At 44.2% G+C, this 27784-nt stretch overlaps 1 protein-coding gene and 1 long non-coding RNA gene across 2 annotated transcripts; one reads left to right on the top strand and one right to left on the bottom strand.

Moving 5' to 3' along the window:
* Positions 1-4718: 4718 nt before the first annotated feature.
* On the top strand, positions 4719-6579 carry LOC126408431 (uncharacterized). Its single transcript, XR_007571851.1, has 2 exons — positions 4719-5017; positions 6289-6579. It is a non-coding gene; the product is annotated as an uncharacterized LOC126408431 (long non-coding RNA).
* Positions 6580-8182: 1603 nt separating this feature from the next.
* On the bottom strand, positions 8183-27390 carry klf13 (Kruppel-like factor 13). Its single transcript, XM_050072544.1, has 2 exons — positions 26489-27390; positions 8183-14108 (listed from the first exon to the last, which is right to left on the bottom strand). The coding sequence occupies exons 1-2, from the start codon at positions 26964-26966 to the stop codon at positions 13792-13794; spliced, it is 795 nt and encodes a 264-aa protein (XP_049928501.1). The 5' UTR covers positions 26967-27390; the 3' UTR covers positions 8183-13791.
* Positions 27391-27784: the final 394 nt, after the last annotated feature.

A 27784-nucleotide genomic window follows, 5' to 3' on the forward strand; every position in this document is an offset into this window, starting at 1 on the left:
GGGTCAAACAAAACAGAATGAGGGGAAAATTTCCACCAAAATCGGTCTGAGGTTACAGGGTTGAGATTCTTGGGAGTGAATTGCCAAGTGGAGCAGCATTCCAGACTGAGAGCTGTAAGACTGCCTTATTCCTCCAGAGATGCTCCTACATTGGCAGCAGGGTCGACGGCACGCAGCGAAACAGACCTTCGAAGAAGCAGCAGAAAATCTGCAACCCTGCCACGGTTAAATCTGGTGAGGGCATTGTTGCATGTGAGCTTAAGTCACATCAAGACAAATGCTATCAAACATTACATAAAGATGAGTCAGGATATTCAAAGAGAGGGTTAATCATTTATTTGTCAGGGTAGATTTTTAAGGACGAATTTAATTACAGCCAATTTAATCTTCAAATGCAGAGAAAAGCAGCTTTTGAGAATATCAGAGCAAGAGTTTCATTCTAGGACAGTAAAAGCTGTGACCAAAGGCTTCCAGTCAGATTATCGTTGGATTTACATAAACAGTCATGATTTAGGAAATACTAAATGTCTTTAGCTCTTTTTTTTCTTTCCATTTTTAGCTATGCTAGCAGCACTGCTTTAGTGACATAAATGTCTGACAGTTAATCAGTTGGTCCATGGCTTATATACCTTAACTATTGAATGTATTGTCATGGTATTTTGAACAAACATTTATGGTCCCCAGAGGATGAACCCCAATGACTTTAGTGACCTTTTGACTCGTCATATAGCACTACCAGCTGCTCAAAGACATCACTTACCCGGTCAAATATCTCTACAAGATGCATTTACCAAAAAAAAATTCTACAAACATTCATGGTTCCCAGAGGATGTATTCTGTGCACTCTACCAATCCTCTGACTTTTCTTCCAGCAACAAGGTTCATATTTAGGTTTTTGTGTAAAATGTCTCACAACACTCAGATGGATTGCCATCGAATTGAATACAGACATTCATTTTTACTCCCTCAGGATGAATTGGAATAACTTAGCTGTGCCCTTAACCTTTTCCTCTTGTGCCATTATCAGGTCAAAATATTAATAAGTCCAATACTTTGGTTTATGACTAAAAATGGCAAAACTAATGACATCCCTATCAGCTTCAGCCGTACCTGTGTTCAGTGCTAATTAACAAATGCTAACACACTAACCAATGGATGTATGAAGAGAAGTGGTTACAGTGTAGGAGGCAGGGCCCCATCCATTCCTGGGGAAGTTGCTCAGTGGTGCATGAAGCCAAAATCCCCAGATCTATGCTTTATGGGGCCCATAGAACAAATGTACTAGAATTTCCTTTTAACCCGCCTCCCAACTGCCAGCGTGCCAGTAAGACAGTAGGAAAATAACTTGGGGTATGGCTGTAGGTGTCTTTTACAAGTTTTTGGACTTGATAATTTAGAGTTATTTAACTGGGAAGCTGGGAAGTTGATGTACCTGAAAATCTGCTAATTTTCAGACATCTGTTTGATGATGTAAGCCTATTGGGAAATGTTTGTTGGGCCCAAAGACATCACATGACAGTCCCAGTAGTTGTAATTACACTGTTTGGCCACTATGTCACAAAGCCTGGTGCTGTTAATGTATCCACCAGGCCCCAAGAATGTGCAGCGATCTTTACAGCCAATTTGACATGGTGGCCAAACTGTGTAACTTAGACTTTTGGGTCCATCGTGTGAAGCCATTGGGCTGACAAAAACTTTTCCCCATAGACTTACATTAAGGAAAGAGATGTCTGTCTATCAGTCTGTATATCAGTTTCACTGTCTGGATTTGACCCATTCAGACCAATAACAGTTCGAAAATTTAGAAGAGCTAGAGGAGGGCTAAACTGAAAGTTAGGTGCTCAGCTGGACAAAGTTAGCCACTTGGCTGTCAAATGTGCTTGCTTTACAGCCCTGATGATGTGGAAGATCTGGGTAATTTTATACCCTGAAGCAAATTTGCGTTTCCTAGGATAGCAAAGGCATGACTCGCCCTACTCTGCCCTATAGTAAGGCAAAATTGCGGGAACTGCCCATTGGTGCGACAGCCCATTGTTCCGACCATATTAAATCCATTGTTCCGAAGTCCCGTTGTTCCGAAATCATCATGATGCCCTGTGGTTAAGGTCTGGTTAGGTTTAGGCACAAAAAACACTTGGTTAGGGTTAGGAAAAGATCATGGTGTGGGTTAAAATGAAAAAGAAAGTGGCAAACACATAAGCCGTGAGCCTGCTTCACCTCAAGCCTTTCCCAGCTGACCCAGAGCCGGTCGCAGCGCACTATAATGCACCCACAGATTTTAAAAAGTGAGTACTGAAACAATAACCTGAGCAGTAAACACGAGTGTAGACAGAGTAACAAATCAACGCCTGCTCCGTCTGTCAGAACTCTCAAATACACCAGAGCTCATGAGGGTTTAAAAAAAAAAAAAATGTTTTCCAATAAAAAGTACGAGGTAAAATTAGCCTTTGCTTTTCCAAGACTCCACAGTCCGTGCAGTAGCAGCTGTGTGAGTTGGTGGAGTGAGAGTGTGGGGAAGGTTGCTCCGTGGGCAGCAGGCTGTAGTGTGTGGGATGAATTACATACTTCTGACTGAGAGTATAGTCTCGTGACTCGGCTGCTAGAGACAACGATGTGGGTTGGACTCACTCCTCCAACTGCTGCCCCATGCTTCAGGTCACGACTGCGGCTGCTAATAATATGGAACAACTTGCTGAGGATGAATTACATCTCCACATGATGCCTAATGTTAGTCACACAATGGCACACGAGGGCCTCTTTCTTCCCAGCAATGTATCCCGAGCTCTTGAATCTTGCGTCCTCCATAACAAGTACTGAATGAGACAGAGCGCATTGTCTTCTTTCTTGGATCCCCTTTTCTCAGAATTTCCTTTTGAATTTGCATGAGGGACCTCCCTTTGCTTTTCAAAGCAACAAAGAGCTCTATCAGGCATACAGCAGTCGTTTGGCAGGCCTCTCATCCTCTCAACACAGCCTCCATGTTGTCAAATTCACTCAACTTGTTTTAAACCAAGACTCACAGAAAAAACACCAGGATACAGTAAATGTGAACTGCCTTTTATTTCCCTTTCAGATGCATCTCCGTCCTCACATAATAGGAACCCATTAAAGGCCTTAATGCAATACAATAGTTCATAAATATTGATTTTTATGGTAAGCAGTTGTCTCATTAAGACGATGGAATTAAAATGTGGGACAATAATGCATATCTGAAGGTATATAAGTTGAATATTTAGATCCTCTTTGCACTATTCTCAACAACTATTCTCATTTTCTAGATTGCAAGGCACTCCACCTGACAGCATTTATAGTGCTGTTGTGTTTTAAGCAGGTTGGTGCCTTTGATGCCTCTGCTGCAGTGAGTGGTAATGCCAACCCCCCCCATCCCTCCACCCCCCACCTCCCATAGCTAAGCCTTGTTCTCAGCCAGTGCCAGCCTCCAATATCTGAGCTCATCCCACCCGCTCCGCAGGATCTAGCGCCAGCCCTGCCATGCACTGCACTCGAGAGTGGGTGGCATCACATGGCCCTTCAGCCTGCCTTCTGGGGCTTGGCATGGAGGAAGAGGGACGTGTACACACACACACACACACACACACACACACACACACACACACACACACACACACACACACACGGGCCTCTGTGTGATTAAGACCACTGCTGCTGCTACTGCTGCTGCTGACCACATCTCTCCCCTCTTTTTCTGTGGATTAATTCCACTGAGTCTCAAAGTCAGCGATGCCCACACACCTCAGTGGAGCATAGACCCTTTCCAGCCCATAAAGCCTCCCACGCTCTATCGTGTGTCTAGGTTGGGTGCACCAATCAACAGCGGGTAACACCACCCGCCCACCCCCTCATCCTCATCTTCCATCTCTCTTACACAGTGTACTTTCCCTCAAACAATGCATTCGAAAAAAAACCTCATGGTTGGAGTTCTCGCCAGCCACACTGTAAATACCTGAGTTTATTCTGCGTGCAGAATTTCACCTGGAGACTGGGTGTTTTTTGGGGAGTTGATAATCCAAAGAAAAGGTGTGACTGAAGAGATAAATCAGTCAAACTGAAACCACCTCCTCCGCCCCCACATCCTGTCTGCAGGGTGATACCAGCAGAGATGTGCTCTCACTGCTCATATAACTGTCTGTACTTTGCTCCGCATCTGCAGCAGTATAACTCACTACAGAGGAGAAAATGTGTCATCCTGAGAATAAACACGTGATTGAAAGACGTGCAACCCAGAGAGAATATGTGCATCACCCACACAACCAGCAAAACCCGAGATCTTTCTTGTAATACGGCGAGATATGTGTGAATTAGCTCAGTCAGTGGTCTGCAGAGGGACTCTAGTGAGACTCTGCTGTTGCATGACCAGAGGCTCCACTATCACGCTGAGCAAAGATACACAATTTGTATATTTAGGAGCTAAATTTTCCTTGACAACAGCTCTCTGCCAACATTCAAAGCTTAAGACAATTAAAAAAAAATGAGTTAAATATAAACACGTGAAATCGAACTATGCAGAAGTCCCTCATGTTGCCACACAAATATGAAAAACAAGCTCTGGGAACATGCCGGCTGTGATGGCACACCAAATTGTGTGGTGGTGCCAGGGGTGGCAGCTTGTCTGTTTGTGTAGCGTGGTGTGATGGTAGCTCCAACCTGCCTGGAGACAGGAGGTGTACAGATTGTGCAGGGAGAACACCAGGCTCCTCATCAAGAATTTTAATGGCTCCGTTCTCTCTCTTCCTTCCTGTCTTGTTCCACATTGCATGATTCATTGTGGAGCGGGAGAGGCCACGCCTGCGCTCTCTGCTGGTGTCGGTGGTGGGCACCCTCGGCTTAAGAGAGGGATAAAGGCATGTTGGCGGTGTTTTTGCAGAGCAGCAAATGCAGATGGAGTGGGAAACTCTGCTTTTTGTGAGTCATGCGCAGTTAAAAGTGCACTTTGCTCTGGGGGAGGCTGCAGATTGTAGTGAATCATCCATTCTTCTGAAGTTGCGAGTGCACTGGGGTATGTACAGGAAACTTCTCACCATTTATCAGTCTATTTGGCCTGAAATACAATAAGGAAGGAAGGAGTCCCCAGCATTCGGTGCCCCACCCATTGTTGATACCCCAGCAGTTACTGTAAATATTTGCATGGGTGAGATGAGGGAACAAGGTGTACTTCCTGTTGCAAGAATAATACTGAAGCAAATGGCACGCTGGTGAGGAAAGGCTGTCTAACTGAGGAACATCACTCCACCCATTTCTGCAGTTCTCTGCTGCAATTTTGTTTGAAATACTTCATAATCATAAACGAGGAACTTCCTCAGAGGAGAACTCTAAATCTGACATTAAAGAGCAGCTTTTAAAAAGAGAAAAACACTTCTTCCTCTCAAGGGTGTAGCTTTCATTTGGGGGCACTCTGCCAAATTTTTAATTTCCTGCTTTCTGGTGAAATTTTATGCACCAGTTTATGGTGTAAATGTATTTAATTTTGCCAAAATAAAAGTCCTCTGCCACTTTTATGTTTTAATTAAGGGGGACAAATGCACATTTTATAAACAGTGTGGGGGACATGTCCTTTGCATCTCCCTGTGCACCACCCCACCGCCCCCAGAACTGTTTCCTCTTACAATTAAAATGCTTTATAATTCATGAGCAGTAAAGGGCTTCAGTCCTTCTGTGTGGAGTTTACATGTTCTCCCCATGTCAGCGTGGGTTCCTCCGGGTTCTCCAACTTCACATTCACAGTCCAGTGACATGCAGGTTAGGTAACTGGTGACTCTAAATTGCCCGTAGGTGTGAGGTGAGTCTGTAGAGTTGTCTGTCTGTATAGCCCCTTTTATACTACCTGTCAGGGTAGGGATATAGTTTGTTGTTATGCCGCCTCACTGTTCTGTACATAACGTATGATCACAGAATAGGGGGGTAGAGTTGACTCACCGTTAAGGAGGTGAGGTAGTAGAAGCACTTAAACGGTATCCGTATAAACAAGACAGCTGGGCACGACGGGATCATGGGCGGCACAGATGTGATGTTTTGTATATGATGTGCGACCGATTGTGGGACTTTTAAAAAGTAGCTGCTAGCAGTTAGCAGCTTACTCAAAGAAGAAGCAGTCGTAAATGTCTGCAAATTGGGAAAATAATGAGGTATGGGAATTCCTTACCATCCGAACAGAGGACCAGATCAGCTGCCAAATAACAGAGACAGTAAATGACTATTATTGACACGTTGATGCCATTGATGCTATTGCTTAGAAGGCACTACTGACGCACGTTTTATGTCTCACTACAGGTCGAGGCTGTTGAATTACATGTGACACCAGTCACGGCTCTTATGATTGCGGCATGCCGGAAATTTGCAGTCTATAATCACACCATGGAGCGGTATGATGTCATCGTTGTTTGGTTCTGTGTAAGAATGCAAAGGAGGCATAAAGAAGGGACTTCATAGCGGCCCTATAGCGTGATCTCTTTGTAAAAAAGGTGTATGTATACGCCCTGTGATAGTCTGGCGACCTGACCCTTAACAGGATAAGCTATTACGAATAATGAATGCATGAATAAAAACAAACTCTACAGCTTCACTTGGTACGACTGTTAGCTTATGGTGGCTAATGTTAGCTTTCAACTAAAATCACTGAGCCAGTTCCCTGACTGAAAAGAATACTTTGACATTTTGGGGTTTGCTTATTGTCGAGGGTAAGTTGAGAACACTGATACCACTCCAATATCTGTAGGGTAAATATAAGGCTAGCCTACAGATAGCAGCTGGTTAGCTTAGCTTAGCATAAATCTGTCCAAATCTGTCCAAAGCAGAGCATGTTAGTGTAGTGGAGCAGAGAGAATTTCTGCTCCTTGCTCTAGGAGCTGTTTGCTCCCTACGCTCCCCCTCTCAAAGACGCTCCAGGACACTCCAAATAGCTCACCGTTCGTTACAAAAAAGGAAAAAGCTGCACTGTATTGTAGTTTTAGCTTGCATGACCTCTCAGTTTCCTTTTGAAAGTACTTTGTGAACTTCATGTCAAGCTCACAACAGCCCATTTTTGACAGAAAATAGTGTGCCCACAATACGTGGATGAATTTTCGGTTGGGCGTGCTTGTAACTCATGGTGTGAGCGGTACCGGAGTGAAACTGGAGCAAAATGGAGCGTGACAAAAGGCGATACTCCAGCCTTTTTAAAAAATCCACTCTGCACTCCATCCAAAATGATTCCACTCGTACTCCCCACTCGCATGCTTTGGCCCAAAGGTAAGAAAATCTGCCAACTGGCACTTTTAAAATCAACCAATCAGTGTGTTTTGTGTTTATCTAACTCAAAAATTTTCTTCTTATATTTCTAGCTTATTTCTTAGCATTTATCATTATCCCATAATTGTGTCCACAGTGGCCACTGTACGGCAACAGAAAAGGAAATGAGCACAAACGCGATTGTAGCTGCTTATTTTATGAATTTATTTCCAAATGTAAACTTCACTATTTCATGCATACAAGTTATGACAACATACATTATTCAACAATCTGTTATTTTTCATATTTGCATAGGACATGGTCACAATATATTGTCTAACATGTAAAAAATAATGCCATAAAAAGGTACAGCAGAGCAGCTAAGACCAGCACATTGAATGTGTGTAGAATCCGAGGAACTGTACAACTGTAATACTTGAATGTAGTGATTTTGGTTTGCTGAGAGATAAAAACAAAACGACATCTGAGGGTTAGAGTGAGGTCATAAGAGAATGTACTGGCCATAGCTGAGTCGAGAGTTATTTACAGATTAGATTATACTGGTGCTGAGAGGGGAAGCAGCACCATGGAGTCACTACAACAGGCAACTGATGGTGATGGGCAGAGGAGAAACACACAGAGGTATCAAGAGAGCAACATTACACTGAGGAGGTACACTGAGGACAAACAGGTACGGGGAACAGAACCAAAAGGCTGGTGAGAGGCTCTCTCTTTGTAATTAAAGGGAGCAGCACAGCAGTGTGTGCTGCGTAACCTGGAGCAGGCTAATCCTTTAAGGGCAAAAACATCCAAAAGAGTTTTTGTCAGCGCGCATTTCGACAGTAAAGAGCCAATGCCGCACAGTGTCAGCTCAGGCAGCCAAGCAAGACCACATGGTCAGTGAAGGGTACAGACAGATGTGGTCCGCTACGCTGCATGTTCCTGCTCACTCCGTCTCTTTTGTTTCTTTTTACCCGGTCAGAATTAGTTTGCTCGTATGATTAAACAGGTTTTGTTCATTCAAGTGATTTTCAAAATAAGAAAAAGTTGCTTATTCGAGATGTAGAAAAAAGGTCCATATCAAGCACAACATCCATTGATCAACACTTACAGCACGTAACGTTGAACCCAAACTGTGTTGAGTTCAACATTACTGCAACATTCATCTTTCCCTTCAAAGCCTTTGGTAACAACTTGTAACTGTGGAGCTTCTGATGAGCTCCTTCTCATTGCTCGAGAACCACTCTCTCCTGTCATGGCTGCCTCTAAAAACATTATCCCCGCAAGCCTCAGGCCTTCATCATGAGGGAAGACATGCTTTCAACTTTTAAATATCATATAATACTTTAAAAATATTGCATGTACGTTGTTCATTCGAATTGGCTTAGCCTACACGTGGAGCCTGCGGCGGGAGAAAGGAGAGATTTAACCTGGGAAATGCTGACAATGAGAAACGTACCTTGTGCACAACTCACAACGTGTAAAACCTCACAGTCAAGACAGACTTCTATTCATAACCTACAAAAATGCATCGGGTCCATGTAAGCAGCACATTTATAGCAAATGCAATTCTCAGTCCTTTGGAATGGTTGGGTGTTTGTCATCATTAAGATTGTTTATGTCCAAAAAAATACCTGTAATAAGCCATTATACATTGCTTGAGTATTGTACAGCAAAGAAAAAAAATAAGTAAAAATTAAATAACAAGAACCAAATGAAAAGCTACACAATCAAAAAAAAAAAAAAAAAAGTTTACATAAAGCAAGAAAAGAAATATTTAACTTAGAGCACTTGCATATCAAATATGCGGAGTTGCTTCATTAAATCCTGTACATTACATAAAAACATGTCACACTTTATAAAACTGTACAAGTTTGTTAAATGTCTGATAGTAGCTTTTTTTTTTTTCACCCTCAACTTTTGTATCTTTATGAAGTTACCATTATAGTTTTGGCACACAATTGCATCGATCATGCTTGTACGGTCTGATCAGTGATATATTCATGTCATTAATATGAATTTTTTTTAAATAAGATTATTGTTAGTTCTTTACATACTAGGCAGCAACCAATTCACTTTAATATATTTTTACAATTAGAAAGAAAAAAATATTAACTGGTACACTGTTAGCATCTCGTAGAACCTTGTATTTTCCATTTTGTCATTATTTAAAGTCCTTTTTTTTTCTCCGACAGATGTCGAAAGCTGTAATCTCACCGGGATTACAATAGTAAAGTTGGATTAAAAAATGCTGAAGTTTCATAGTCATTTACAGCTGACATCATCCCTCACATAGAAAATGTTGAACTAAGACAAATACGGAGCTCAGTAGAGGAGGGGTGTTTTAAATATTTTTTGTAACATAAAATAATAATAATTAAAAAAAAAAAGGTTTTATTATTTCCTGGAAAGATTACTTCTTGAATCTACAAGGATGTGCAGGACCCTGACGACATGGGATGATTATATAAAAATGTAGCCCAGTGTTGTTTTTTTTTGTTTGTTTGTTTTTTACAGAGAAAAAAGTCTTTCTTGCCTTCTTCATTCAAGTAGAAACAAATAAAACCACTGATTATTTGTGCTACTCATCAAGCAAACGTAAGCTACATGATGGATGTCTTGAAAAGATATGAAGGTACAACAAAAAGTCAAAAATATTTCCAGAGGTATGATTTTTGAAAAATATACAAGCATTTTATATGACAGAAAAAAAAAGCAGTAATAAAATTATGACTACATTGCTAACTCACAATGCCGTGGTCTCTATTCTTATGGAAAACGTTCAAAAGAATCTAAATAATAAAGAAAATTAGCCACTTCGTCTGAAATTGTCAAACATAGAGGTCAGGAGGTTTCCTTTTCTTATCGTCACCCCGAACAATCCTTTTTCTGACTTGGAGAAAATCTTTTTGGATGACAGGCTAACTGGAATAACCTGCATCCTGACATCAACAGAGTAGTAGATGTGTCTAATTAAAGGGGTGAGCCCCGTTAACAGGGATAAAAATCATCATTCTATAAACAAAATATGGTGCCTTTAAACAGCCCGACAAAAACAGTCAACCTTAATGCTGTGATAAATTCGAAAGAGTTGCTGAAATGACCTGAAGACAATGGAAAATCTAGAAAAAAAACAACATAAATCAAACAGACTATACACCTTTCTCCAGAGAGGTTAATAATTATTTGACAACAAAAGCAAGTACAGTAAAAATGGACATGTACAAAACTGTGTTCAATGGCCTTTTGTGTTGAATTATTCAAGTAGATTTGGTACAGTGAGAGTAAAAGTTATGAGACACTCGTGCCTGTGGAGGCCTATATGTCAGCGGTGCAGTCTGGTTGGATGGACTGGGATGTTTACACTGTCACAGTCGCTTTGTTTTCAGCTTCCTGTTGCCTACTGTAAGTCCACTGACACTAAGGGTCAAAGGTGTTTAAAGGGGCGTTTCACTGAAAAGAGCTCCAGAGTGCCCAGTGCTTACTAAGGCGCGTAGCAGGACTGTAGGGTGTAATGAAGACATTATAGGCAGGAGCTGGGGCCCCGTACGGAGGCGTTCCTGTGTTTCCAGTGTGGTCGGACACTGACCAGCAGTGAGCACAAAGCACCCAGGAACACCGATGTGGGGGTAGGGGGGGAGGCTGGCAGACATTTCTGTGCAGCAACTGATGTTACAACAAAATCCACAAACTGTCCCGTATCTGCTTTGCGGATGTCGACCCTGAGGTATATGTGCAGATTATGGATTAAGAAGTGATTTGTGAAACCTGCTTGAGGGTGAGCTACTCAGAAATGTTTCTTTGCAAGAGAACGTTACACTACAAACCAAAAAAGTCAAAAACTGACTATAACAAAAAAAAAAAAAAAAATGGATAGATGGACACTGCAAAAAGCTGCTCAACAGCTTTTTGAAGAGTTTGTTTGTGGAAATTTCTTCCTTCCAGAAATGGTAAATGTAAAACCCTCTCAGTGCTTCTTTCACAAAGAGCTGCTGATCAGTGGCATTCAAAGTGTCATCTTGCAGCCTGGAAACTATTTTAACATCTTACAGAGGGTTGTTTTTTTTTTCTTCTTCAACATGTGGTGTTTTGAGGAAACTACTGCATTCGATCTAAATAAGGGATGTTTTCTTTCTGGAGGATGTGACAGAGCTGATTCTTCACAACTTTAAAGAGAGATGGCTGCTGTGCAGAACGAGGGACAAGGCCGGCCATTCATGATCTTACACCTGCCAGACCGCCTCAAAAACCCCTCTGCGCTTCCAAGGCGCAGTTATTGACATGCATATAGTGTGAAGCACGGGACTGCAGGGGCGAGAGTGGTCGGTAGAATGAAGCGAGCACATGCAATTCATGATGACAACAGTCTGGAGGGGTCTGACAGGACCAAAATACATGGATGAGACTATTTCCGGCCGTATAGTGCTGAAGCATTAAAAGAAAATGTAGGCATAACACAGACTGGCGGGGCTGCAGCAGTTTTGATAGTGGTGCCCGCTTCCATGGAAGGTTTACTGTGCCTTTTGCCTGACTTATTGAGGCATGTCTGTCTAGAAACACAAGTCAGCTTTCTCACGGGACATCTGAGCTTCACAGGGAGGACGACGTGAGGCTGGTGAGCACTGCACTTTGCTGATATGTTCGTTTTGGTTCAAATGTTTTTACAACAGTTTAAAAGCCCCCCCGCCCCCTGTTGCCAGAGAGAGAAGTTTGAAAGCAGCTGTTTGAGAGCTCTGGATTTATCAGTGGGAATTTGGAGCGACGTTTTCCTTGGCATTGTGAAATCTGACTCCCCAGCAGTCATAGAGGATTTCTCCCTGTGCTTAGGATGGAGCTGGGTACATCCCACCCACGCTGCTAGAGTCGTCTAGGTAGTACTGTTGTTCATACACTTCTTTCTACTCTTATCCTACAGGTTGGATCAACCCACTAATTACAGCCATTTATCCGCTCACGGTTTCTACAGTTGGAGGGAGGAAGGGAGTTGGGGAAAAGAGGAGGAGATGGGGGGTGTCTGCGACTGGGTGTCTCCTCCTCTGTGCTGCTCAGCTCATGATAAACCTCTCCTCTTTTATCTGGACCTGCCCTCTCTTGCCTGTCTATAGCAGATAGCCGCTTTGTTCCCTCCGCGCTCCACCACGTCACAGCTCAGCCCGGCTCGGCGTGACTCTCTGGCCTGCGTTTGACCTCCCCCGAGTTAGGCCACCTTATGCAATTTGGCAGAGTCGGAGAGACAGGACAGGTAGAGCCAGATGGGCGAGGGAGGACTCCCCAGGAATGGCATGTTAGCACTCCTCCTGTGGGCTGTGAATAGCTTCTTGTGGGATGCAGCTGTTTCCTCGAGGGAGGCCACAAAAGGCAGAGCTTGGAGGAGGAAAGTGAGCAGGCTGTCTGGTTCTACCTGCGATACTGCCAACCACCGGCCCCAGGCCTCAATGAAGGGCGGCTTACAAGACTGAATAGAAAGCTTTCATTCACTCTTGTCTTTGGTACTTTTTCCTATGTGCTTCAGAGAGGGATAAACATTGTTTCAACTGAAGTCCCTTTGTGACTATTTTGTGTGAAATACTGGCTGATGATACAGCGCTTTGAGAAAGAAAAGCATGAACAGCTGCTTTGAAACTGTCTCTATTTAAAGAGTATACTTATAAAACCCAAATATAATCCTGATCCTCCCGCAATGCAGATTTACAAAGTATACACTGCACACCGCTGTTTAATGAAAACCGCATTTAACCCAGTGTATTGGCAACCGAATATTAACGCTGCGGTGGAGGAGCAGGTGTATTTTGTTTACTGAGGTGGAGGTTTGGGGATCGTATTGTTAAAACACAGCAATTACATTACATATGAACCCCCCGAGAACACATGAGTTCTGCGTACGTTTGACCGTGTTGACCGTAGGGCTAGTTTCCTCGAAAAAACGTGAAAACCAACAAAAAAACAAAGAGTGCAAATTGTGTTGAGTGTAAGGCTGCTATATATGTACTGTATGTTTCTCTTCACCATGTTCATTCTTTCAAGCTAACAAGGCCATCCCTGAGCAGGGCGTAAAATTCAACCCCTGTTGAATTTCAGAGTAAAGTGATGAGTATATTGTGCAGTCAATGAGAGTACTGTGAAGTACTGTGGTATTACAGAAATAGCAACTGTCTTCAATCCTGAGGTGTGTGTGTGTGTGTGTGTACCCCTTCTCCTCACCTGTTCAAAAAACAACAATGAAAAAACCCATTTTTGATAAGACTTGTCAGGGTGTCTGTTTTTTTTCTTCTAAACCTTGTTTAGCTGACTGCAAACATACATTGGACAACTAGCCATGATCAGAAGCTAAAAAAATACAGACATATGGTACAGAATGTAAATATTGCCATCTGGGAAAGGCATTACCTTCTTTTAGGATCACACAAGTAATTGCACTACAATAAGCAGTTATGTACAATATGGTACACCACAGCAAGCGCAGGAATAGCAAAGGAGGGGGGGTTGCTGACAACTGTGCAACACAAGTGTAATAACAAAAACACAGGCCTCCCAGGTCAGAGGCAGAAAGTGCGACTGGGTTTCAGTTTAAGGCGAGTTGGCTGGGCTGAGGGCGGGGCTGAGGGTGGGGCTGGAGGCATCCGAGCGGCTGTAGTCGCTGAGGGAGCTGGGACGTGTGGTGCTGCCGCCGCTGCCGCCGTGGGGCCTCTTCAGCATGCCGGGCTGGAAATCTGAGTGGCGCCGGGCGTGCTTCATGAGGTGGTCGCTGCGCATGAAACGCTTGTCGCAAAGCGGGCACCCGAACTTCTTCTCCCCCGTGTGGGTGCGATAGTGGCGGGCCAGCTCGTCGGAGCGGGCGAACTTCTTACTGCAGTCGGGCCAGGTACATGGGAAAGGCCGTTCTCCTGGAACACACAGAGGGAGGACAGAGGTCAATGTTGAATCACATGAGAAGATAGCAATATGTTTGTATGTTTTAGTCAGGCTCTTGTAATGCACCACAATTGTTCATTAATTTTTTTCCATGACTGCTCATCCTGTTAGGGGTCATTGGGAGGCTGGAGCCTATCCCAGCTGACATTGGGTAAGAGGCGGGTACACCCTGGACAGGTCGCCAGACTATCGCAGGGTTGATACATAGAGACAAACATTTACACTCACGTTCACATCTAAGGCCAATTTAGAGTCACCAATTAACCTGCATGTCTTTGGACTGTGGGAGGAAGCCGGAGTACCCAGAGAAAACCCACACTGACACAGTGAGAACATGCAAACTCCACACAGAGGGGCATCCCCACCCCAGGAACCCTCTTGCTGTGAGGCGACAATGCTAATCACCGCACCACCATGCTGCCTACCACAATTTGTTTGTAATGTAATCACGAGCCAGTTATTCATACCCCATGTAATAAAATAGGCTGCAATCACGTGACCAAAGCGCTAATCTAACGGGAGTAAAGAAGGAAGTAGTCCGCATAAGGAGGCAAAACACAGGACTTTCCAATACAGGAACTTCCCCCAGGTGTTCTGAACTGTGTGAAACCAAGTGAACTTAACTAAACGTTAAGTACAGTATGTTCTGTCATTCGTGAGGCACCAATTCTTTAAATATCATATGAGCCATATTTGATTATATGCTGATTTTAGCCAATGTACTACTGACCTTTTAAAAAAAATAAATACACCACACTAGTGGTACCCTCCATGCAGCTTGCGGTTTCCCTCTTATGTCAGTCTGATATGAAAATCTACTTGCAAAGTTGTGAAACCTGCCGAGAGGTGGCTACTGTGAGGTGACTCACTGAGCATTGTGTCTGCTCTAATTTTTGCCAAAATTGCATGACTGGGAGGGCACTTGCGTTGTGTGGTTTTGCAGTGCAGGCTTTTCAAATCCATCCACACTTTAACGTACGTGTAACACTGTAACTCTGACAGAAACAAAAACATCATGTGCACTATAATCTCAAAGTTACTCTAAGTCTCTGCGAGTTGACTGTAACACTGTGCTGAGATGAATTGGAGCTTATGGCTGCTATAAGGTTGGAGTACAAGTTGAAAAAAAGATTTCTTGGGGGAATGGTGGGCAGGAATGCAAAGTATGTGTGTATGTGTGATTTGTAGTAAATGGTCCAAGACATGTGAAATCCACCCTAAAGTGATTTAGGTTGCAGGACGTTTACAGTCACGTATATACAATAAGCCTTCTCAGAGGAACTGATAGGGTTTAGTGTGAATATATCATGAGACAAAAAAAACGTATGCACCTTGGTGCTCACTGTGATCCAAATAGCTCGCCACAGTCAGAGCAGTGAGTCATTACAGAGGTGTTTACAGGTTAACAAGTCATGAAGACTGACGCGCACAGCCAACAGACATTTTTCAGGCCTGATGAACAAGACTGTGTAGTTTTCTGTGCGAAGAAGACTCTGAGTCATCAAGGAATAATGATCGCAAGGTTATTGCTCGGTCTGATAGGTCAGTGAAGGGAGGAATCTCATAACTACCCAAGACATCTTTAAAATATTAGAAAAGAAAACAGTGGGACAAAAAAAAAGGGCCGTAGTGAGACGTGGGACTTGGGGTAAATCACCTAAAAATTGGCGCTGTGCTGGAGGAGCAGACACAGTTTAATTATCTAAGCTCCAGATGCTAATCACACTCACAATGGTTACCCAGCCCATTTTCCAACATGCAACTATCTGTGACTCGGCACATGGGAAATTACACCCTTCCCCCCCTCCATCAGGCAATAAAAGTGGGCTTTGACACAAATCTACTCAAAGCCAGATGGTACTATATATCTTGTGGTTTCCTTCCATTCTGATGTGGAAACAGTGCGCATGGAGCCTGCATGAAGCAGCGTTCTGCGTCCACTGGCCAATATGTCTAATACTGTATTCTATTTAGTTCCATTTCAGTGAGTTTCTGCCTGACAATTGCCACATCCAGCATTCTAATTTTACCAGCGTGACCTTGCAGTACTATAGCGAAGGGCGCCACGTCTTTTAATGTTATAGTGCTTTCCTGAGAATGTTCAATCATCATGTGCACGCCTATGCCGGGGATTAAGGTATGAAAAGAAATAGACGGTGCGATGTGTGAATGTTTAGGTGGCATGACAAATGAGTGCATAAGAACAGGCCTGCCAAACGCTTTCTTTGTTCTGTGGTTTCCCTCAGGGCCACAATGGAAACAGTGCTGTTCAGCATCAAACACTCATATGCTACCTGATGCCAGTGAGTCTCAAAAAACAAGAACTCAGTGCACTACTAGTCTCGGTCCCTCCCCCCTATACTGCATGGTTACAAAACATGCAGACAGACAGAGCAAGTCTAGACAGCCCGGTCTGTGTTCCTGCCTCTGACGCCTCACCTCAGCTCCAGACAAACTCTGTCAGCCCTGCCCTGCTGCAGCTCCTGCGGGCTCTGTGTATGTAAACTCTGTAACTGACATATAGACATTTGCATATGCACACAGCCTTGTCGTCTTCTTTTCAAAACATCTATACTGCTCTCCCTCTGCTGCAGGAGTTAACACACAAAGAGACGATCCATCTGCCCCGCACAAGTTTCAATTCATAAAAAAGACAAGTCCTTGGTTGTTTGACCCTATTTACACATCCTGGATTAAACCCTGGAGAAAAGGAGGCAGTTTAACTTTTAAGACACTAATCTCATTGAAGAGACTCATGATAGTCTGATTTCATACCTTATTAGCAAGAGAGGCAGCCTGTGCCGCCACCTGGCACTGCAAAATGAATTATTGGCTAAAAAGTAGAGCTAAGCTCTGCGGGCTGCTTAAGGCTCAATAACCAGTGTAACGGATCCAACTACATTAATATTTAACCAGACACCAGAGAGCTAGGCTGAGATATCCAGTCTAACTGCCCTGATACAGTAATGCAGTCATAGTGGAAGCATCAGGTATCCAACAGCAACTCAGCGAGTCGCATCAAATTATTTAGAGCTCCGTGACTTCTTAGAAAATGCAGAATTAACAGATACGCTGGCCATTTTCACCTCCCGCTAAACTGCTTTTGGCATTTAGGTCAAAGATATGAATATGCATCAACAATCCTGCTGCTTTAATGTCAGCCTTGAAAGGTTCACTTACATAAAGAAAAAAAAACATGCAATGCCCCAATTAATTGTGCTTCTTTCATAACACGAGGATTGGGATTTTCACGAGGGCAGTAAAAACTAATTTTCTGCTAACAATGAGGAGGTTTAGGGAACAAACGCTTTGATTCTGAGTGGAAATGATGATAGGGGTTATTACCCTCTGTGTTATGGGATGCCACTCTCCAAGATATTATAGCACAGACTGCAGATATTACTCAGCATCTCTGCTGAAAGCCGAAATGCTGCAAGCTACTCTTATTCCCATCTAGTTCCAGTGCTGTCACAGCGGGGAGCCGTGGCGATTGTGACGCCAGGCCCCACCGATTGGTTCGCCCATCTCTGGCAGCGTCCAGGGTGTGGTTTGTCTTTCTCAGAATGTGTCAGTTGCAGAGGGCGTGGGGGGGTAATGAGGGAAGCTTTTCCCTAACGAACACAGTGACCCAGTTCCCCGTAAAGTGAGTTACATCATGCACGCAAACTGTATCTCTACTAAGCACTAGTGTCCCCCCTCCAAGGCGATGCGATTATGTCACAGGTACTCTTGTTATATAACTGTTCTCTCCGAGGCCACTGGGTCAGTAAATAAACAGCTCATCTCTGCTCCTCTCCCACCATCCTTCTCTCATTCATATCTAAGAATCTCTGGCTCCTCGGTTTCTGCGAGAGAAATGGAATCTGAGTTCGTCTCCCTGGTGTAAGGGATGCTGTCTGCAAAGGCGAGATCAAATCTCTTTTTTGACGTGAGCAGCGGCGCAGGAACTCAACTCGGTCACCTGCTCCAACAACAGCTACCAGCATTTCAAACGAGAGCAGATAACATTCCTGGTGTGTCCTCAGGCATGGGCCAAACTCACACAGTGTACAGCTGAAACCTACATGTGAGCCTGCCATGAGAGAGCTAGAGTAAATAGCTCTACAGGGTGAGGAAGAGAAAAAATACAGTTCCTGTGGATACATCAGAGATCACCTTGAAGTTGACTTTGCTCTGCCTGCACAGTGAGAACCAGAACAGGAAATATCTTTTACAGAGCTCAGAACAAAAACAAGGGCCACGCTAAACCTGCGTGGACTTTTACAAGTAAACAGCTCAGGCAGGGAAAGTAAAACTAGATGGAGCTACCTCACTTCAGCGCTGGCTTAGTGGCACAGTCAGCTTGGCAACATGAAATGAGAGGGACACCACTAACTCCAGTGGCAGGGCTCAGCACAATCCTGTAATTTGGTTGCATGTTTACAACAGACTATGACCTGTAACCAACCAGGAGCCAGCAGACAACCATCCATGGGATTTTGGGTAATACTAAAATGACTGCGTCCCTCATCAGCATAAACCACTGGAGCAGACAGGGTTAACCCAACCATACCCAGCCGCTCCCTCTACACCCACCATCACGTGCCAAGATGATCTGAGCACTGTATGCAGAACAATGAATATACATTAAGGCTTGTGCAGCTCCTCTTTTCATTGTTCACACAGTGGTGTATGCAGGCTACGCTTGTGCAAAAATAACAACAAAGGCTTACAAAGTTCTGCGGTCTGTAGAAATGGAGGGGAAAAACAACACTGCTTGATTTGAAACATATCTGAGATCAGAACTGTTTACGTGGCTGCTTGACTATGAAAAATTAACTCAGTGGTAGAGGAGTCGAATTACAAAGAAAATCACTCAGTCAAAACATGTTGTCTCAGAAACTACATTCAGAGTTTGTTGGAAACAAGAATAAGTCGACTCTGCAGGAGCAATAAAGGACCCTCGGGTGGGTCAGGTGCTTATGATGAGGAGCCGCTCAAGCTTGTCAGGAGAAAGCTCCGAAAACAGGGAGGATTTGATCTATTATCATCTTTTGTCTTTATTGAGAGGGACCTTGCTTGCCGTTGAATAGCATGCCTCCCCTTGTGGGCCTATAGCTGTCAGGTTGTGAACAATAGCAGCAGGCTCGCTCCCAGCAGGAGAGGCACTCCTGTAATGCATTTCAATCAGACAGGCTGTACGTACTAACCGTAAGTCACTCCCCTTGGTCTGCGCTGCACAGGGCTATTGACATTCACCCGGAGACATGCAGCGGGGTCGAGTGTGACCGTCTGATTCCTGTACACACTTAGCCATACATTACTTCATCCCTTTAACTCTTTAAGGGAAAGGAAGGGGTAGCTCGCCTGCATTGACCAGCTCATCACAATTGCCTCAATTAGTTAAAGTGGGCACTCTCTTTCAGCCTTGAGTGCATGCTAAAACAACCTGCAGCCTTGATGTGTTGCAAGCGCTCTCCTCATCCTTTAAACCCTGGTTAACTAAGGACATGCAAACAGCTGCAGCCATTAATGGGTGTTTACAGTTAGTCTGCAGAAGCAGGTGGGAGCAGGGATGCCCCATCATCCATGACTCTCACTTACGCAGTACAATACCAGCTCATTCCACTGATGGAGTCTGACACTATAGCTCAAATCTGATAGACATCCTCACTAACAACACAAAGAGCCATGGCCCCTGCTAGATCGTGAGAGGCCTCACCACACTGTGATAAGAGCAGATACAGGCTGGAGATAGTGCCAGCTGTCCGATGATATACCTGATACTCTGACAGCGAGTGGGAGACAAACATTTTCACGTCTCACAGAGAAAATGATTATGCCCTCCTTCCCCCAAGACTCCACAAAGTACTCCTCATCTCGTGCCAAGGGCCACACCCCTGTGTGTCGTGGTCTGCCACAGACTGATTTATCACGCAGAGAAAGGGGACACACCTTACATACCGTGGGGAACATAAACAGCTCAGCTAGAGACCAAACACACCCTCTGACATTAGCTCCACAGCCTATCTTATTCAAGCTGAGCTGAAGACAACAGTGGACACAGTCAGGGTCTGACTCTGAGATGAGACCCTGTAAGTGCCAGGCTGACAGGGGTGTTCTCTGCTGCAGAGGTCACAGTCCTTCAAACGTTAATCAGATTAGCTGCAGATGCAGCTGAATAAATGACCTACATCAATGGAGGGCATTGACAGTGAATATGCCGGTATCTAACCCCACCCCCACCCTGCTGCACTGTATATTCTCCGTCTTTGTACTGCAGATCCCTCCCTTGCATGCGAGATGCGGTTGGCGGTTTTTGAACAGCAGAGGTGAAAAATGCACAGTGTTCCACAGGTCTGTATCCCTCTCTTCCTGCCGCTGGTAATCAACACCACGCCACAAGCCGTGGCCGGGGCTCGGCCTCGCAACACAACACGCTTCAGCACCTATTTTGCTTTGCAGGCTGGAGAAGGATGGGAGGGGCTGGTGGGGGAATAGACAGAGCAGCTTTTATAGAAGTACTCCAGAGCTGAGTAAAGAATACATGAGCCCTGTGGGCCACTGAAAGCAACACAGCCAGGGAACAGGGGCCTTTCAATATTAGCAGTATCCACCATGCATGCTTGGCTGCTTAATCACGGTTAAATCAGGTTTACATTCCAACATGAGTGAGGAACGATCCTACTGTGAGCTTTACGTGCCCGTATAGGACAGCATATGGAGAGCATGTGCACCAGCGCACGCCTCAGAGATGTCTTTCATGGAACAAGAGCACTGCACCAGAGGATTAGAGCAGCCAAGATGGTGGCTCCACTTTGGTTTTATTTACATCCCGAGGATCAAGTAGATTTAACTAATGCCTTGTTTCCATTCGACACATACTGTACTGCTACACGCTGCCTTCGCGGGCCAAACAGATTTCACTTACAAGGAAAACCTCCTATCTTAAGCAGAGGAAAATGCGTCAGTAAATAGAGTCTGCAGCCATGCTAGCAACTCTGTGAGGATGTACTTGGGCTCAGTGGTGCTTTGAGCTAAATGCTAATGTCAGTATGATAACATGACATGATCACAATGACAATGAGAACATGCTGGTGCTAAGCAGGTAATGCTTACCACACAAACCATCTTGGTTTAGCGTGTTAGCATGCTTACATTTGCTAATTATCCCAAGTACCATTGAGGCCAATGGGATTATTGTGTTTTTGCAGGTGTGTGGTCATAAACCAGAGTACTGGACAAATTAGAATGTTGACCGGATGATGATCCCCAAAGTTATTAAAGTTCATCCAGAGGGGAACATGTCTCATCAGATTTCTGCAGCATTTTTTATGGCAATCCATCAATTAGCCTAATTGTTGTGACATTTAACTCAAAACCACAAATGTCAACCTTATTGTTGCACAATAGGAAAAGTCAGGTTATCAACAAAGTCATTAGGATTCACCATCTGGGAACCACGAATATTTGTACCCAATTCTAGTGGCAGTGCATTGGGTGTTTCACTAGATGAGTGAGAAAGGACCAAGACCCGAGACCCAACCCCCCAAAAAATCTGTCTTTGAGGATTGTGACAATTATTGATTTGCCAAACAATGTATATGTATTTCCTAAGATGTCTTCTCAAGCATCAAACACTGGCCTTGAATTTTCAAGCTGGTGTACTATCACTTTGGCCCCATGGGCACCTAAATAGCACCAAATACACAAAATAAACATGTGACTTTAGCAGGAAGTGTGCTTTCGAGATCCTACATGATCTAGAAAAGCCACCGGTGTCTGTGAGATTTATCCTCTGTGGATCATGAACCTCTGTACAAAATTCCATGGCAACCCATCAAATAGTTGTTGTGACAATTCACTCAAAACCACAATTGTCAGGCTGATAGTGGCACAATCGGAAAGGTCAGGGGATCACCAAGGTCATTAGGATTCACCATCTGGGAACCACGAATGTCTGCACCCAATTTTGGCGGCAATGCATCTATTTGGCTTTTCACTGGATAAGTGATAACTGGCCTGATAGTGATGCTAAAAGAAAGTCAGGGGATCACCAAAGTCAGTGAGATTTATCCTCCGTGGATCATGAACATCTGTAAAAAGTTCCATGGTTATCCATCATATAGTTGTTGAGATATTTGGGTCAGGACCACAGTGTTGGACCCAACGACCGGTGTACTGCTGGCATGGCTAAAAACATCTGTAGTGTCACCACAATGGAGACAAATGGAAACTGTGAGCATCTCCTGACAGGGGGAGTCATCGTTTTATCACACGTCAGAAGAAATATGGCCCAACTGGGTGGGATGGTGGAAATCCTGCCGTGTGGCAGGTAGACAGACTGACCTCTTGTGCCCCACTAGAGTTTTCACCCATTGCTGTGCCAAGGTCAGGCTCAAGCAAGAGCAGGAAAACCCCATCCCCACCCTGCTACCTCATCACTGCCACCAGCCACACAGGAACACTGTGCACTCTGTGTAGCAGTGCAGCCAAATATAAAACCACTGGCAGAGATGCCGTGTATATAATCAGAGACTCCTGCCTCTTTTTTCCATGTGGAATTTAGGATAATTTTATGTTTAAAAAAGTGTCATTAACCACAGTTATTCGGCTGAAAATAGAAAGCATGCATGAATAACTAGGTCTACATGGCAGTGGAGCTGTGCTGCCAGGTGGTGCCACTTATTTTTTTTTTTGGGACATACAGAAGAGGGATTTACAGCCATCTCACAGTATTAGAGGTACCCCCAGCGGAACACAAAGGAGCTCCAGACAAAACGTCAAACCAACTGTAAAATATGCCATTAGTCTCTTTGTCTTTGTGAAATATTGACCCTGTTCGTCCCTGTGATTCAAATAGTTTTCGAATAGATCCTGGACACTGACAAGATGGCCTTTTGTGAGGCCCAGCTGTGGGGGGCACAGGAGGCCCATGCTGTTCTTTCTGAAGAAGACACGACTTGTAACGAGCTTGTCAGGGGCCATCTCTCCTTTAGAGATGGCAGCCTGCATGACACGACCAGAGCAGAGTAATGAGGCTTCACAGAGAACACCATGTACTTCACAACTACAAGACACCTCTCGGTAAAGTGGGTCTTCATCGTTAGAGCCAGTTGTGCTTTTAAGACGGAGCGTCGGCAAAGAATGAATGAAAAGAAACCAGCTGGTGCTGAAAAAAGTCCTTTGAAAGAATCAAAAGCAGTTTCATTTATATGACCTTCATTTGTTCCATTTAAAGCTGACTTGATCTGCATTACATGACTGCACTTTCCATACTGCAAGATAAGTATATGTGTCTGAAAAAGCCCCACCTCCCACACCAGTACATCAGACAAAAGCTGTCTGGTAACCTTAGACCCCTAAACTATGGAGGATTCCTCGCCATCGAACTCAATGCACTATAATGAGCGATTTAAATTCAGCGTGTTCCCTCATGTCTGCTTCATCCTGGTGTCCCTCTTCCACTGTGACGGAGAAGACAACAGCGAACCTTAAATGAAACCACTTAGTCCCCACTAAGGGGACCCTAAACCAGGAACTTTTAAAAGAGATAGAGGTCCCAGTAATCTGCCGGCCTCGTTCATGTCTTTGTTCTAATGAAAATTGTTCACAGCAGGGTCTGTGAGTTATGCTGAGTACACTGTTTCCTGAAAGCCACATTGGTGTTGAGTTTGTCTTTTAAATGAACATTTTGTCAATGCTTCAGCACTGCATGTGAATTTTTATACACCACAACTATACTGGACTTGCAGAAAAATCTTATCAGAAGACCAACACACATGATCTGAATCTATCTGCATGGCTAACTGATACTTAATGCAATATTCTGATTCTGAATTTAACAAAACACCCTCCTTAGTAGCTAATGGCACCAAGCAACATCATGACATGAACTAAAAAAAAATCTGGCTTCCCTTAAAATAAAAATTATGATGCCTCTCATAAGACATAACTAGTGGGTGAAGTCATTTGGAGCTAGTAACAGGATTTATTTTCTCACGTGCCGTAAACATTGCATAAGACAAACAATGCAGCTCAGGTTTCAGCTCCTCTTACAGTGAGAAATCACACACAAGGATTGCAAAAGCTGTGATGATGAGGCTTTGGGCGTTACAGAAGTCAACTGAGGATGCCGGATCCATTCTCTCCTGACTCTGCTAGTTGGGGCTGAAGGGAAGCACACAGCGAGAGTCTGGCTCTATGAAAGCACTGCAAGGCTGGCTGAGGCAGCCCGGCTGAACTCAGATGACCCACATTCAGGGACCATCCAATCAAATAAGCAGAAAGAGCCATTATTATCACAATTTATGGGACACAAACCAATCATGAAGCCAGACGCCGGAGCATATCCAAACAGAGAGGCAGGCGAAAGGAAACGCTTAATAGGCAAAGAGACAAGGGCAGGGCTTATACGGAGCAATAAAACTGCACTAAAAACACATGGTCGGGGCTGAGGGGAAGCACAGCAAGCGCTGGAGGCTGAGCTTCTCTCGGAGAGCGCTGCTGCAAGTTTGGCTCAGACGAGGCAGCTGAACTGAGATGACTCACGTTCTGTGACTACCCAATCAAATAGGCAGAAAGCGTCCCTATTATCAGAAATTACAGGACACAAACCAATCACAAAGCCAGACACGGGAGTATGTCCCATAAGAAAGGAAAGGCTTATTAGGCAGAGAGACAAGGGCAGGGCTGATAGACAGTAATAAAACTGCACTAAAACACACAGGGTGGAAGACACTGGCATTTTATTCCCTTTAGGAAGCCATTTAAGTAATGATGCTGGAGTATGATGGCTCTATTATGTGCACACACATAAGTCAAGACAGTGTCTCATTCCTGGTCTGGACAAACACTGATTACACACCACTGCACCAGGCTGCAGCTGATGAACAAAAGGTGGTGCATGTATGTAATTCTTAATGAAATATGACTAGAATCCAACAGTATAGCACAGGCCTATGGTGTCTTATTGTGTGTCCATACAGTTTTGTGCTGTGTTTTCTTAAATCACATATGGCATCCATATGAAATTCTTCTGGGATAATAAATGTAGTGATATAAGGACACACACCAATCACAAAGCCAGACAGGGGAGTGTATCCTGATACAAAGGCAGGTGATAAGAGAAGAATAGGCAATGAGACAAGAATTTACCCCTGAAAGGAAGGGTCACAGATTTTTTATATAATGAGACAAATGAGGGGGGATTGTGCAATGTCAACATATTTTTGAATTATGTGTGTTTTCCTTGCACATATTTCAGCCTAATTAAATTTCTATAGGAACTCAAATATGGGTCAAGTTCACACAAGGCTTTTCTTCTGTGATCCAGAGAGATGTGTTTTATTTCGGGGCTGTCAGGCTGATGTATGTGTGTGTGTATTTGTGTATGTGTGGAGAAAGGAGGATGGAGGTGGGGAGAGGGAGTGTGAGCTGCAGTCTACAGAGCACAGGGAAGGAGAGGCTCCTCAGTCGAGGCTCAGCTAGCTGAGTCTGTTGCTGGCCAGATCAGCTGGCAGTCTGTCTAGCGGGGGTGTGGCACATCACAACAAAGGGCTTTGGGCAGACAGGCGACTGCACAGCTCTTATCAACCCCCTCAATTTGAGTCGATCTACATCTTTCTTTTCCCCCCACTCTCCCCCTCTCTCTCTCTCTCAGTGGCGGAATGCAAAGAGCAAATATGTGGAGCTATGGTCCTTGAGGAAAGTCAAACACACTGCTGATGTGGAGCGCATTGCATAGGGTGACGGTACAACCTACTGGATTGATCTTGGAAACTTTTTGCATGTCAGTGCACACTTGGCTCATCCTGTGATGTGCGCATTACCATGTTGTTGTTTCGCCTTCTCGTGACGCCAAAGTTGACTTTAATTATTGCGCGCAGGAGAAAACTGGAAACCTGATCTGTGTCATTTTCTTCTGCGTTTGCACTGCAGTTTCGGCTTGTACATACTGTCCAATGCAGGGGGGGTTGTAAGAGGAAAGCAGTGACAAAGCTTTGGAGACTTGAGTGGGAGTGGCACTATTTTTGACTCCCCCCCCCCCCTGAAATTAAAAAGGACATTTCGCAAAGTTCATACAAGTTAAAGGAACAAAGCAGTTATTAAAGCTATGCGCCAATTTGCGCTTCTGCTGTGCCGTGCGCGCCTGGTGTTTCCATTTAGGGTGGATCCGTGAATGTTTACACATATGACTCGATGAAACCCAGCAGTCAATCACCTTCCTCTGTACAAATATCGGTTTGAATGTAAAAGGAAACCACACTTCTTATCAGCATTCTCAGTTTTAATAATCCGTCCTCATATAGGCACAGGGAGCAACAATAAGTCATGTTCACAGCAACAAACATTCGCATCCAATCAAACTGACCTGTGTGTGTCCTTAGATGAGCTTTGAGGTGGGATGATTTGCCATAAACTTTTTCACAACCTGAATAGTGGCATTTGTGCTTTTTCTGAGGTGATTCTTGCTCAGTTCGACCTCGCGATCTTTTGCCTCTTTGTTTGAGCGAAGGATCGGAGATGGTGGTAGGTGTGGCAGAGTTTCCATCATCTATGAGGTTCGGCATGCTCTCATCCTTTATTTTTGCCTGCTCGGCAACATTGTTGGGAGTCTGCTGGTTAAAATCCGCCAGAATCCGCGCCACCACAAAAAGAGAGGAGTTGTCTTTCACCAAAGGCTCTTTAATTTCCTCTCCGTTCTTGGAGGAGGACGGGATTTCTGGTTTAATCTCCCTATTCCCTTTAGGTGCGTGAACAATTGCACGACTGGACATTGAAACAAGGCACTCTGCTGCAAAGTGATCCATTTTGTCTTTGAAACAGCCCCCTCTGCTTCTTAGTGACATTCAAAAAAATGAAAAATGATGGCGTGAGAAAAAAAACAACTTGTTCCGTGGTTCCCTTTGTGTGGTGGTGAGGTGGAGGAGGAGGTCGTTCTCATCAGAGAGAACTGACTTTATGATCTTACCCGGCTTTCCAATATCATCAACATCCTGTGTGAGAGAGAAAAAAACGCCTCGGACAAAAATGCAGACAAGCCCCCTTCAGAGAGAGAGAAACAAAAACAGAAACCCAAAGTCTTTGTTTAGTGCAACGACGCTGGTGACAGGACCTCTACAAACTTGGATGTGTTAACTCCCATCGCGGCTTCAAACACTCTCCAGCATAGTGAGTGTGTCTCCTGAGCGCCTGTTCCTGCTGGTTGTATCCATGCTGGGGGCGTGTCGACCGGCAGCGCTCGGCAGCATCGTCAGAGTAGGCGCTCATTCATTGGGTACAGCATGTCCCCAAATGCACCGACCAACACGAGTTAGTTGGAAGTTTCACCTCAGGTATCCTCCATGCATTCAGATGATGTATCTCACAGGCGACACAGTTATGCACTGCAGAGACCTTTAGGAAGAATACATGTTGTATTTGAGGGGTGGCACTCTGCAGCATTCTGCACAAGCCTGCATGCATATGAGCTGAGGTTCTTTGTTATATTTTGGGAGGATTTTTAAGGAATACTGCTGGTTAGGGATGCAACTAATTATCAGTTTGTTCTGCTGATTGGTCGAAAGAAAAGAAATAGAACACTGGCTTTTTGTTCCTCGCTAATAAAAAGCAGAGGACTTTTGTTTTGACAGAATTACAGACATTTAGACCATAAACTGATGCAGAA

This window comes from Epinephelus moara, chromosome 20 (genome assembly GCF_006386435.1).
Source record: "Epinephelus moara isolate mb chromosome 20, YSFRI_EMoa_1.0, whole genome shotgun sequence".
Lineage (NCBI taxonomy): Eukaryota > Metazoa > Chordata > Actinopteri > Perciformes > Serranidae > Epinephelus > Epinephelus moara.

Coding starts and splice junctions, on each gene's coding strand:
- klf13 (XM_050072544.1), bottom strand. CDS start 26,966: ATGTCACTAAGAAGCAGAGGGGGCTGTTTCAAAGACAAAATGGATCAC. Junction 14,109..26,488: donor TCATCTAAGGACACACACAG/GTCAGTTTGATT, acceptor TGTGTGTTCCAG/GAGAACGGCCTTTCCCATGT.